The sequence below is a fragment of the Sinohyriopsis cumingii genome, chromosome 4 (assembly GCF_028554795.1).
Source record: "Sinohyriopsis cumingii isolate HCF-2022 chromosome 4, ASM2855479v2, whole genome shotgun sequence".
Lineage (NCBI taxonomy): Eukaryota > Metazoa > Mollusca > Bivalvia > Unionida > Unionidae > Sinohyriopsis > Sinohyriopsis cumingii.
In genome coordinates, this window is record NC_142964.1 from 3,975,931 (window position 1) to 3,990,036 (window position 14,106).

Here is a 14,106-nt window from a genome sequence, read left to right on the forward strand (position 1 = left end):
GTTTGAAATGATCCATCATCTTAAAACATTTTCCATCATATAACATCCACAGCTCACACTGTAAAGCAGTGTGGCACCATTTTTTTAAAACATACAGACTGGTCCACTAACTAACTAGCTTATCAATATAATGAATCTGTGATGAAAAGTTCAAATTTGAAGAAACCTGTCTGTTTTCGTTGAAATGGGTCATGTGTAGTTGCTATAAATAGCAAATAAGGAAAGTACCCCTATGCAACTCTTATACAACAGTCATCTTTTTAGAATATTATCAAATTAATATGAGTGGAATTAAAGAGATGATAATAAAAATGCAAAAACAACTTTTTATTTATTTCTTTTTGTTTTATTTTTTTTTGTACTAGAAAAACACAATCCATATAATGGCCAGTGCAAAACATAATTTGGTGAAAAAAGCTTAATGATTATGCCAAAAGAGTGATTGATGGTTGGCATGTATGGAAACCCAATGTCAACATGGCCATTTTTCAAGATTTTTTAAAATCAGATTTGCAATATGGCTCTCATGGCAACCATACTAGCTGTGAGACTGGTAACAATTTCATTCAGGATCTGCTATATATCATGAGAAGTCATTTGGTGAAAACCCTATGGTAATATGACCATCCATTCTAGAGATGTAGTGATAACAAGATTTTCAAGATGGTGGCCATATTGGGTGTCAGACTGGCATTATTTTCAATTAGAACCAACTAGACAAGATAAGAAGTCTTTAGCAAAACCACATGACTATATAACGATCTCTTTAGGAGGAGCAGTAATATCAAGATTTTCATGATGCCTGCCATTTGACATATTGGATGTCAGATTGACACCATTTTTTTTAACCAACTAGACACCATAAGTCTTCTGGTAAAAACCCCATTTCATTATGACTTTCTGTTCATTAGAAGTACTGATAACAAGATTTTCAAAATGTCTGCCATGGTGGTGACATTAGAGGTCTGATTGGTGCTATTCGTTTAGGACCAATTAGACATCATACGAGGTCTGACTTGTGCTACCCATCTAGAACCAATTAGACATCATAAGAGATCTGATTGGCGCTATTCAATTAGGACCAATTAGACATCGTAAGAGGTCTGATTGGCACTATTCATCTAGAACCAATTAGACATCATAAGAGGTCTGATTGGCGCTATTCAATTAGGATCAATTAGACATCATAAGAGGTCTGATTGGCACTATTCAGTTAGGACCAATTAGACATCATAAGAAGTCATCTGGTGAAAATGCTATGTCGATATGACTTTCTGTTCAGGAGGACTAAGAAGAACAAGACTGTCAAGAATGCTACTGTGGCAGCCTTACCGGATATCCAACAGGCTTAACTTTTTCATTAATGACCAACTAGACCTTGGGATGAATGCTGTATAAAGTTTCAGGCTATTCTCTAAGCAGTTGTGCAGACAGATGGATGAATGGATGATGGACAGATCATCTTATAAGCTCCTCTGGTCTATGACCAGTAGAGCTAATTATTCAACTTGTTTCATGAATTTAATTTGATATTAGTACTCAAAGTTCCTCTTTGTAAATGTCTATGGGAAACATTAAAGGCACCTGCTTTACTGGTTGTCTTCACTGTTTCTTTCTCTGATCTTGAGCTCTCTGGTATTGTGGTATTGAAGGGCTCTGGGAAAAACATATTATTGGTAAAGGTGATAAAAATTGTGAATCAATGGTAAAAATGGAAGTGATAAAAAAAACACTGATGAATGCACAGCATATTGTGAGTTTTTGTGAAAATTCATGGACTGATGAAATCATAATATCACCATACACACTGGTAACAGATAATTTTTAATGTCCCCATCCTGTGGAAGCCACACTGTTTAGCATTATACCCACCAATGATACTAATGGAGTATTTGGAAACAAAGCTTCCTGCAACTAATATGATTTGAACCTGAGACCTCAAGTGCTGGAGACCATGGCTAACCACTAAGCAATCATCTATTCCAGTGGACTGAATATAGCAAATCAATTTTTGACACCTCTGATGCTTTAATTGTAAATTTCAATAAGCAACTGTTACATTAAAATCACCAATGGATGAGGGGGTGAACAGTGCTTTATTGCAAAATTGTTATGATTTAGAAAATAAAAGACTAAGAATTAGGAATTATAGTATGTTATCCTGGTAGGTATACTTAGTAGTAGGACCATAACAGTAGTTTCAATGGCAACAATTATTATACAAAGCACCTTTATGGATCATATTTCTGATTCTGTAAACAGTTTTGTTGCTAGCAGAGAAACTGAAGTATGGACAAAACAGAGAATAAGACTGCATCACATGGCAACTGGTACTATTAGAGCAACTGTTACAGTCTTTCTAGCTATCTATAATGGAATGAGACAAGTGCAATACAACCCATTTCCTTCATGCTGTATGAATTGATATTCATTCTTATAAATACTGTGTTTAATTAAAACAAAATTATCAAGTGTCTCTAAATTAACTAAAATCAGCAAAATAACAAAATATTTACCTTGTTTGAGAACAACTGCCATAATTCTGATAACATCATAAAATTATAAATTATAAATGATAATAGTGGAATTGAACAAATTTACTTCCAATATAACACAGAATAAGCTAATTATCTAAGTATCAGGAGATATTCACTGTAATACAAGCTATCTAGTAAAGTTTAAGACATAAAATAATAAGTTATTCATTATTTATATATATATATAAGGTTTTGTCACTTGCACATCAAAGAAAATTATGATTAATATATTACATCATTAATTAGCACACCCTAATTAAACAAAAAAGATAAAAACTTGTATTACTGTCTTGGAAATTAACTTTATACTCCTGCAGGAAATTCAGTCCAGAAAAGTCCAGAAAGTTCAGGATCTTGGAAGATCTGATTGATGTGCTACAAAAAGCTCAATGCGAAACTGCTGAATTATGTTTATCCTTATTTGGCTGGCTGATTTATTAAGAATCAGTGTGTGTGTGTGTGTGTGTCTGTGTGTGTGTGTGTGTGTGTGTCTGTGTGTGTGTCTGTGTGTGCATGTGTGTATGTGTGTGTGATTTGGATTTTTAACGTAGCTTTAACAATTTTTCAGTCATATCGCTATGATGTCTGCAGTGTGACAGTTTATAGTGATGTCTACCACTGGGGCATCATGCCACAGACATGTAGCATGATGTCCCACCCAGTCACATTATCCTAACATCAGGCCAACCAGTCCTAACATTAGCCTCTAAATGCTGAGCACCAAGCAAGGCAGCTGTTAGTACCATTTTTGTAAGTCTTTGATATAACTCAGCCGGGGATCGAACCCATGACCTCCTGCATCCGAGGCGGACACTCTAACCACTAGGCCACCGGAGCAGTTCAATCGGTCAATGAAAATCTAGCTTAAAATCAAATGCTGGTGTGTTCATCAAGATGGCTACATGGTCAAAGTACCTAACTATGAATGAATACTGAAACAAATTTTATGATTTTTAACTCAAAATTATGTGTCAGTCATTTGGTGTGCTTTGAAGGCAACCTATGCCAGTCCTAACTCAGTCCAGTTCTAATTTCCAAGACAGAATAACCTTGTGACTTATTTCAGCACAAGCACACAAACATCTTTCAGAAATCTTTTTAATTTAAAGCATTTTCCAAAGTTAATATTATTCACACACAACAAATCAGCAGTAGGTAACTAACAATCATCACTCATACCAGTTATGGTGCACATACCCATATCAAATGGATCCAATGTCCCATTCATGGAGGAAGAAAATGAGGGAGCTTTGTTGTCATAGACACCATTTGTCCCATTCAGAGGAGAAGAAAAAGTGAGATCTTTGTTGTCATAGAAACCGACCTGGCCATCAAAACCACCAAGACCAATGAAATCATGGCTGGGTGTAGACTTTGCTAGAAAACAAAGAATCAATGTGAGGGCGAAAAACCATCATTGTTGTACGTGCCTGCATTTCTTGTTATCTTTCTTGCCAGAATGTGAGGGATCAAAATAAATGTGTTAATCCCATAAAAAGTACAAAACATTGTTTGATTTAATAAGCACAATTTAACACAAAATTAGGTTGGAGTGCCTTTGGATGTAACAGGTTTTGCTCCATTTAGGGATTTCCAGTAGCGCAGAGAGCATCACTTTTGGTTACAGGAGCATACATAATGTTTCAGTGTCAACATTAAGAAAATTAACCATTTACTTCCATGATTAGGATATATTCATCATTTTAACTACTCTGATAACATCAATAATTTCATTACTGTTGTGTAACATTTTTATAAATATATGTAGTTGTATTATTTAGGGTGAATAAAGTTCTAAGCATGTTAAATCTAAGCCCTCCAAATTTCTGTTAGAGTATTATTCATAGCAAATTCTTTCATGGGTGAAGCCATGATTGTAGATTATTCAAGCAATGAGTTGCAGTACAGTACTCCCTCACTGTAGAGTCCCTCAGAGTAAAGCAGTCCCTTCTCCAACGCAGGCATTACCATGCATCTCATTTCCTTGTTTAATAATATGTATAGAATACCTCAATATCAGGTAACCTCACATTACAACAATCCATTTGTATATCTCCCATAAACATTTACAGAGAGGGTCTACTGTACTTGCCTAAAAGTGCCTTCCTTCTTTAAATAGTCCCATATACTTCTAAAGTAATAGATGATATACATTAAAACAAGAATGTCTATCATATTAAATTTCAAATCATTTATTCTAATTTTGTAAATAATTGATAATATTTATAAAATGTGAATGTTTGTTGGATGATAAATAGACCATTTATCAGGAGCATTTAAAGATATGGACTCCAAAGAAATTGTTGACCATTTGATTATTGCCAGTCTTTGCATGGAGAATGGCCTGCTACCAATATATAAGAACCTGTCACTTGACCCAACTGTGCACATGTTTCACAGGTAATACAGTAAGTTCATAACAAAACTTCAAGCAGTCAAGCTGTTACAAGCCTCCAAGGCGAAAAGTTATCTAAAATTAATTAATAGTGTTCAAGTCATGCTAATTTTCAACAATTCTGTCTTCATAACAGAAGTGTTGTGAAGAACAACTCTGATATATAATTCAAATCAAACAAATAAATTATATATTTTCTCCAGCTTTTTTCAACCAAGAAATGAAGCTGTCAAATGACAGCAAAGCTTACCTGGATATATTAAGAAAAAAGGTATGCATCTGTCAATCTCCAGTTTGATGACTGTACAAATAATAGGGTCCAAGAATCTTAACATCAAAGGCTAACATTAAAAAGGTGTAAAAATAGGTAAACGTCAGTTACTTTTATAATGGCATTATTTTACTACCCAGGAAGCATGCACACATTAAGTTTCATGACTCATAGATCAACATCCAATAAATCTATTTTACAGAAACTAATTTTCTTTGGTCAATATTAGTGACCTTGACCTTTGTCCTATTGACCACAAAATTGATAGAGGCTTTACTTGTCTTACTTTTTTGCCCCAATGCAAACTACTTACCAAAAATGGTAATATAAATCTGAATGCCAAAATTGGTTGAAATCGCTAATGTTAAGCTGCAAAGCAGAATTTATGTCATGCAATCATGGACCATGATGTCTATAAATGATGACACAGAAGGCTGACAATTCTTTTGTATCTTGTCAATATAGAGCTGGATTTAGTTAAATGGACCATGATGTCTATAAATGATGACACAGAAGCCTGACAATTCTTTTGTATCTTGTCAATACAGAGCTGGATTTAGTTAAATGGACCATGATGTCTATAAATGATGACACAGAAGGCTGACAATTCTTTTGTATCTTGTCAATATAGAGCTGGATTTAGTTAAATGGACCATGATGTCTATAAATGATGACACAGAAGGCTGACAATTCTTTTGTATCTTGTCAATATAGAGCTGGATTAGTTAAATCCAACAAGTCATAGTAAAGTTATCTTGCAAAAACCAAACTGCTTATAGATACATGGATTACAGAGAGATGGTCTGCCTGCTCAACTTATCAAAGGATATGATCACAATAGGACCATCCAACTTCTTTAAGTAGGGGCCTAATAAATAAATAAAAGTCTCTTGAAAGAACAGACATTCTACTGGCAGCAAGATCATTCAAGACAAGAACATTTCATCGTTTTAATTTCTGAGTACTCAACTCATCTCTGATATTTTTAGTAAGAACAAGATTTGCAAATAACCTACTATAAGAGTCATATTAGATTCATTATGGACCAACTAAATATTATTAGAAGTCTTTTGATGAAAACTCTGTTTGAATATAACCATTCATTCATAAGGAGATTTGCAAGATGGCTGCCATGACTGATTATACTGTCAGATGAGCACCATTTTCATTCAAGACCAACTAAACATCATAAATAGTCTTTGATAAAATCCATGTCTATATGATCATCCATCTAGAAGGAGAGCAATAACAATGGTCACTATGGTAACCATATTGGAGGTCAGATTGGTGCCGTTTTCATTTAGAACAAACTATGACTTTTCAGTGACAAGTAGCAATAGCAACAGTTTCAAGATGGCTGCCATGATTGGTCATATTAGATCTCAGATCAGCACCATTTTACTTTAGACCAAATAGCCAACACAGAAAGTCTTTTAGTGAAAACTCTATGCAGATCTGACCATCCATTCTGAAGGAGTTGCAATAACAATACTTTCAAGATGGCCACTGCATCAGTGCCACTTATAACCATCCAGATGACTTCACTTTCTTCTGGAGTAGTGATCAAATAAATTTCAAGATGGCTGCCATGTTGAATGTCAGATTGGCAATATGTTCACTGAAGACCAACTACAGAAAAAAAGTCCTTTAGTGAAAACCCAATGCTGATATTACACTTCATTCCAGAATAGTAGCAATAATAGGTTTATCAAGATGGCAGCTGTAGTCACCATACTGATGTCCATGCCACACCATTTTCAATTAGGTCCAACTAGACATCATTTACTCTATGTCATTAAGATTTTCAAGATGGTTGCCTTGGTGGCTAAACCAAACACGAGATTTGAACCATTTCTATGTAGAAACAACTAGACATCATAAGAAGTTTTTAAGTGAAACCCTGTGTTGATAAGATCCTCTATTCAGAAGGATTATCAATAACAAGATTTTCAAGATAGCTAACATGGTCGCCATATTGGATTTCCAAGCTAGACCATTTTAATTTAGGACCAACTAGACCATTGGACAAAAGTGGATGGAAAGTTTCAAGTAGTTAAGTATTGATAAAAACTTGAGCTAATAGATGTATCTTCTTGGCAATGACTAGTAGAGTTAATAATAACACATGGCTGTGACAGACAATGTTCTTTTACAGGTAATTGTTGTTTTCAACAAAATTAGCAATATCTGTTAAGCCCTGGCATCACTTTCACCATGTAATGTTTTGAAAATATATTCAATAGCCGATTTCACTCATAACAGTTATTGACAAAACAAAATCATCTCATGCTTGTGGGGTGGGGGTGGGATATGGATCAGCAGCAATGTGCTTGCTTTGCATCTCTGTGTTTCAGTTCAATCCCTGTTGCAGATAAGTGGAACCCTATCCAAGTTGGGAGGTTTACACTAGGTTCTCTGGTTTTCCCCATCTGAATATACCACCCTCACATCTTAACCATCAAGAGTGTAGCATACACAAAATATATAAACTATTTTCATTGACACTTTCATAGCTGCCTCTGATTTACAATCCTCTTAACTGTGCTATATCCTGATGTTCAAGGTTTAGAAAGCCCCATACTACATGCTATATCCTGATGTTCAAGGTTTAGAAAGCCACATACTATATGCTATATCCTGATGTTCAAGGTTTAGAAAGCCCCATACTACATGCTGTGGGGTGCAAAATGTGACTGATTTATGAGAAACTAATTTGCAAATATACATATCTTCAAATTAGTCAGGTAGATCCTAATTTGTCCCTAAGAGTGTAACTTAGCCATATGTACTTGTTTGTTGTTGAGTACAAATAAAGTCCAAGAATAACACCTGCAAGCCAATAAACCAGTTAACAACACCTTACACAACATAAGTGTAACATGGACCATCCTCTTTGTGTGTTGATATACGTGGCATATATGTTCTTACAAATTATTGTAGAATCAAATGAAAGTTAAAGAAAATAGTGCTTACCTCTATTGTCATAGACAGCATTGTCAGAGAAATCAATCAAAGGCTTATCAGTGGCACTGTTGTATAGATGGGACTCTTGTCTCTCTTTCACAGAGGAATAGATCCCATCACTGACCTTCAAATATATACAAAGAAAATACATACTCTTTAGCACTATTTTGTGGAGTTTATGGATGAGAACTATTTTGGAGGGGGGGGGGGGCTCTTTCATAAGCATACTCACTCTAAAGTATAAAAATATGTTATTGCTTTCTCCAACTGTGTTGTCTGGTGGGATATATATCCCGAACTGTAGGACATCATAAATTACCAAATCGGCCAACAGTGTCAGGTGAATATGAAAGTTCAAACATAAATATCATTATTCCTCATGTTGCGTTGTCTGGTGGGATACAGGGCCTATGGTAAACCCATGAAACAACTTTGTAGGTGAACAGCTCCTCCTGCTGTGTTGTCTGGTGGGTTACAGGGCCCATGGTAAACCCACCAAACAACTTTGTTGGTGAACAGCTCCTCCTGCTGTGTCATCTAGTGGGATACAGGGTTCATGGTAAGCCCACCAAACAACTTTGTAGGTGAACAGCTCCTCCTGCTGTGTTGTCTGGTGGGTTACAGGGCCCATGGTCAACCCACCAAACAACTTTGTAGGTGAGCTCCTCCTGCTGTGTCATCTGGTGGGATACAGGGCCCATGGTAAACCCACCAAACAACTTTGTAGGTGAACAGCTCCTCCTGCTGTGTTGTCTGGTGGGATACAGGGCCCATGGTAAACCCACCAAACAACTTTCTAGGTGAACAGCTCCTCCTGCTGTGTTGTCTGGTGGGTTACAGGGCCCATGGTAAACCCACCAAACAACTCTGTAGGTGAACAGCTCCTCCTGCTGTGTTCTTTAGTGGGATATGAGGCCCAAGCTCATGGATAAATATTATACCCCAATAGAAACACTGAAGGAAGCCAGTTTTCCAAGGAAGAAGGCAATAACAGATTTAGTAAATCACATGGGTATAAACAGTTTATTTTCCAGCATCTGTTTTTCCAACCTGCGATTTTGTTTACCAAATGACAGTTATACTTATGATGGGATGTATCTCTACAATCTAATCACAAGGCAATAAAGCTTCTGGATCAGGGCTAAATTAATGATGCCAGGTAAAGTATTGAATAGTCTAGGAGAATGCACGTTTTAAAAGAGCATAATCCTTCAAAGAGACTGGCACTCTAATAGCAGACAAGAATTTTCCTGCAGGAATCTAAGATAATACTTTTTTTTCTTTTTAACTGTGAGAGTTGACACCATTTTTGATCTTCTTGAGTCCTAACAAGATTTCCAACAGAATGTATTATTAGTACCCTTTTCATCTAGGGCATACTAAAGACCTTAGAAGTCTTTTGGTTAAAACTCCACATCAGTATCAGCAAGATTTTTAAGCAAGCCATTACGGTAGCCAAAATACTGGACCTCTTATCAGCACCAATTTCTCTCAGGATCAATATGACATCTTATGAACTCTTTTAAGTGAAAACCCCATGTAAATATGACTCTCCATTCAGAAGGAGTAGTGACAACAAGATTTTTAGATGGCTCCTGTGGTGAACATAATAGATGTCTCCTGTGGTGAACATAATAGATGTCAGATTGGCACCATTTTCATAAAAAAGTCTTTAAGTGAAAACTTCAACATATATACGAGGAGTAGCATAACAAGAATTTCAAGATTGCTGCTGTGTGGTGGCCATATTGTATTTCAGATCAGCACCATTCTCATTTAAGATAACAGGACAACATAAAGTCTTTTTGCAAAAAACCAAATTCAATATAACTTTCCTTTTAGAAAATGTTATGATAACACAAGATTTTTAAGATGGCTGCTGTGGCAGTCATAATGGACATCAGATTGGCACCATTTTTATTTAGGACCAACAAGGCATCTTAAAAAGTGAGAAACTCTTGTTGTTGAACATTTTAATGTAGGACTAAGTAGACCATGGGATGAATGTATGTGTATAGTTCCATGGCAATCCTCTAAATAGTTCAGGAGGAGTAATGACAACAAACTTGTTCAAAAGGACACATGGATGATGGATGATGAATGAAAGACCATCCCACAGAAACTCTGAACTAAATGACATGATCTTTCACGACAAGCAGTCTCATAATAACACTATATAGTCAATAAATATGTGCACTAATAATCTGGCCTCTCATAACAGGTAGTCTCTTTTAGCAGTGATCTCTCAAGACAGGTTTTACTGTAATAGCATTTAATGTCACCTCAGCACAAATGATAACATATGACACTAATTAAAAGTCAAGTTCTAATAATGTTAAAAAAAAAAAGAATTGCATAAAAAGTTTTAGAAAGACAATCTCATTCAAATATGAAGCACAAGATAAAATATGAAAGGTACTGATGCTAAATTCTGTGAAAAGGAAATAAAAAAGTGTAATGAAAAAACACTTGAAAATCCTTAAAGAATATTAGGAGAAAAAAGTGAGACACAGCAGTCATTATATCATTCAGCAAAGGCAAGTCAGCTCAATATGAAAGACTGTGAGCAAGGCAACATTAACAATTGTATCCAAATTACTAAAATGGAAGTCACTGTTACACAGAACCCTTGTTACCATGGATGCCATATTTACTTATGTATAACACGCACCAAACTTACAATATAAATTATGTGTCCTTATAGATCAGCACCATATCACAGCAATGTAAATGAAAATTCCAGGCTCTACATGTTATAGTAAAACATGACCTTGACCACAAGGTCAAATGGTTGTGCCAGAATATCGCAGAATGAATGGCCTCAGCTTCGTAATGATTCATTCCAAATATGAAAATCTATACAGGTGCATGAAGAAAAAAAAAAGACTGACCATTACCATCACGTCAAAAAGCTGAGCAAGCATATCACAGAATGATTTGTCTTTGCTACATAATGATTCATCCAAGTATCAAGAAATCCAGCAAGGGTTTTAGGAAATGTAATCAGGTGAAAAGCTGCTTATGGCAATGATGGTGTAAAAATGACTGTCTTGCTTCGCACTGAGGCAGGTTTTATAGTTGTAAAAAAAAAGCAAATTCAACAAATATGTGAAAAAAAGTTAAGGTCTCTTTTTCACTCAATTATCATGTAACATTAGAAAAATTAGGTCACTTCAATTATTATTAGACAGTCATCAATGTTTTAAATTTCAGTTTGAATGTTGTATTTGTATGGAAAGATGCAGGAAACAAAGACTGGTTTCAACAGATCTTCCTAGGACATGTTTCACAGGCTAAAGTATCTGTAAACCAGTCAGTATTTGCATCCTGCTGACTCAGTGCTAAAACTCCACTTAAAATTCTCAAGTCAACCTAGAAAACAATATATAAAATATCTAAAATATCCAGGTCATGCAATGTATTTGCCCAGGTTTTCGCTATTAAACAAGTAGAAATGGGCTTTCAAAAGTAACATCAACCTGTGACCGGTTCAAAGAAAACCTGAAGCTCAAACTCAACCTCATGTGTTTTAAGTTTTATAAGCCAGGCCCTGATTTCACTAATCATCTTAAATTTTCTTTCTGAAACTTTGATGTTGATGTTGTGGGGTTTAACACCATTTTTCAGCACAAGATAGGCTATTGTATAGGCAGCCAGTATTAATGGTGGAGGAAGAACCCGGGAAAACACCGGGAAGAACCACCGACCCACGAGAAGCTACTGGCAAGCTTTCTCACATACCCACATTGGCCGAATCCTAGACTCAAACCCACGCAGACAGAGGTGAGATGGCAGTGATCCGTAACGGAGAGCACTTTAGACCACTCGGCCACTCGGGGCCCCTTCTGAAACTTTGATTTTTAAAGTCTATTATTTACATATTAGACTCACTATGACAGTGACCTCTGACCTTTCACCCCACAATCTGTAGGTTTCTTTATTAAATGAAATGCAAGCCATCCACAAAACTTGATCATGGAACTTACTCTAGAACATTAGTTATTCTATAAAATCCTGTTTGCTTTTGTTTTGCTTTGTTGTCACAATAAGACTGACCTTTTACCACCAACTCTATCAAACAATAAGCACAATTCCTTTACAAACTCTGGTCAGGGTACATAGTTTATAAGTAAAGTTTTTATGCAAAACGAATTTTCTTCTTTCATAGTTTTTGACCAGTGGACCGCAAACTGGATAGGTTTCATTCACACCCCAACAAAGTTAAATTTAGTGTCATATATTATACTGAACTCATGTTACTGAACATAGATTATTTCTCTTCTTTGTGTCACAGTGACCTTGCCCTTTGAACTTAAAATCATAAAAGCATCAGGGTTCCGTCATACTCCAGCTATCTACGCAGCTTAGCAGCTGTAAATCACTGAGAACTTATGTCAATGTGCAGAAATCATTTTGTTTTCTAAAAGTGACACTGACCTTTGACATTTTGATTCAATAAAGGACCAACTTCTTCCTTATCACATGTGCAAAACAATCATACTGTTTGATTCAGGTATATGATGTAGAACTTATATTATTGTTTAAAACTACTTTTATATTTTTTAGTAATAGAGACCTTGATTTTTGAGGTTTTTACCCCAAAACAACTGAGTGCTTCCTAAACCCAAGTGCAAACCATAGTTTGGTAACTGCAGATGATGGAGAACAAGTTATCATGCAGTAACCTTTTCTTATTTCAGTGACAGTAACTCTGACCTTATAGCCCCCTGATAGGGTTCTTCCTCATCCGAAGTGCAAACAATCCACTAATTGAATTTTGTTCAGTGTAAGTGAAGAAAATAAATTCAGACTACAGTAATCTTGGAAACAAAAAATTGGTCACTTTTCGACTATAATGGTTTTGCATTTTTTTCTCCATTTTATTCTTTAAAAACCTGAGAATTTTACCTTTAAATGAGCACTATATAGCTAGTTGTCTGCTCACTTATTGTTAAACCATATTTTAAAACCATATTGTAAAACCATATTGTTAAACCATATTGTAAAACCATATTGTTAAATCATATACATTACCTAACTTCATATTGTTGTTGTTGTTTAACACCATTTTTCAGCACAAGATAGGCTATTCATGGCGGCCAGTATTAATGGTGGAGGAAGAACCTGGGAAATCCCCAGAAAGAACCACCGACCCTCGAGAAGCTACTGGCAAGCTTTCTCACATACCCACATTGGCCGAATCCGAGACTCGAACCCACGCAGACAGAGGTGAGATGGCAGTGATCCGTAACGGAGAGCACTTTAGACCACTCGGCCACTCGGGGCCCCACCTAACTTCATATATTCTACCTACTCTTACAAAGCATGAAAGACATGAAGCAATAAAGTTCTTTTTTAGGACATCACAGGCGAATAATATAAGGAGTTAAGTTTTTCTTTTAAATCTTTATCTCTGCTTTGGATGGTATTTTTACTGCCCACTAATGGATGGGCAAACATCAGAGGCTTTGATAAATATTGAGGTGATGGTCAGTGTTTCAGAAATAGTTCAAGCATCAACAATTACCCAAATTAGCCAGCATCACTTCAGTCCACTCAGCGAATTACCCAATTAGGTGTATCAGTTCAGTCCACTCATCTAATTACCCAATTAGACTGCATCACTTCAGTCCACTCAGCTAATTTCCCAATTAGACTGCATCACTTCAGTCCACTTAGCTAATTACCCAATTAAACTGCATCAGTTCAGTCAACTCAGCTAATTACCCAATTAAACTGCATCACTTCAGTCCACTTAGCTAATTACCCAATTAGACTGCATCACTTCAGTCCACTTAGCTAATTACCCAATTAAACTGCATCAGTTCAGTCAACTCAGCTAATTACCCAATTAAACTGCATCAGTTCAGTTCACTCAGCTAATTATCCAATTAGACTGTATCACTTCATTCCACTCAGCTAATTACCCAGTTAGGTGC

At 35.9% G+C, this 14,106-nt stretch overlaps 1 protein-coding gene across 5 annotated transcripts in view; it reads right to left on the reverse strand.

Moving 5' to 3' along the window:
* Positions 1 to 14,106, reverse strand: part of LOC149800548 (SHC-transforming protein 1-like) — a 90,038-nt gene that overhangs the window by 29,785 nt on the left and 46,147 nt on the right. For 4 of the 5 annotated variants that reach the window (XM_089954485.1, XM_089954484.1, XM_089954488.1 and 1 more), the window contains exons 9-11: positions 8,177 to 8,291; positions 3,735 to 3,914; positions 1,585 to 1,656 (exon numbers count right to left, since the gene is read on the reverse strand). In XM_089954485.1, coding sequence (XP_089810611.1) covers positions 1,585 to 1,656; positions 3,735 to 3,914; positions 8,177 to 8,291 — 367 coding nt within the window. The remainder of the gene's footprint in view (positions 1 to 1,584; positions 1,657 to 3,734; positions 3,915 to 8,176; positions 8,292 to 14,106) is intronic. The other variant, XM_089954487.1, reaches the window with a different exon arrangement.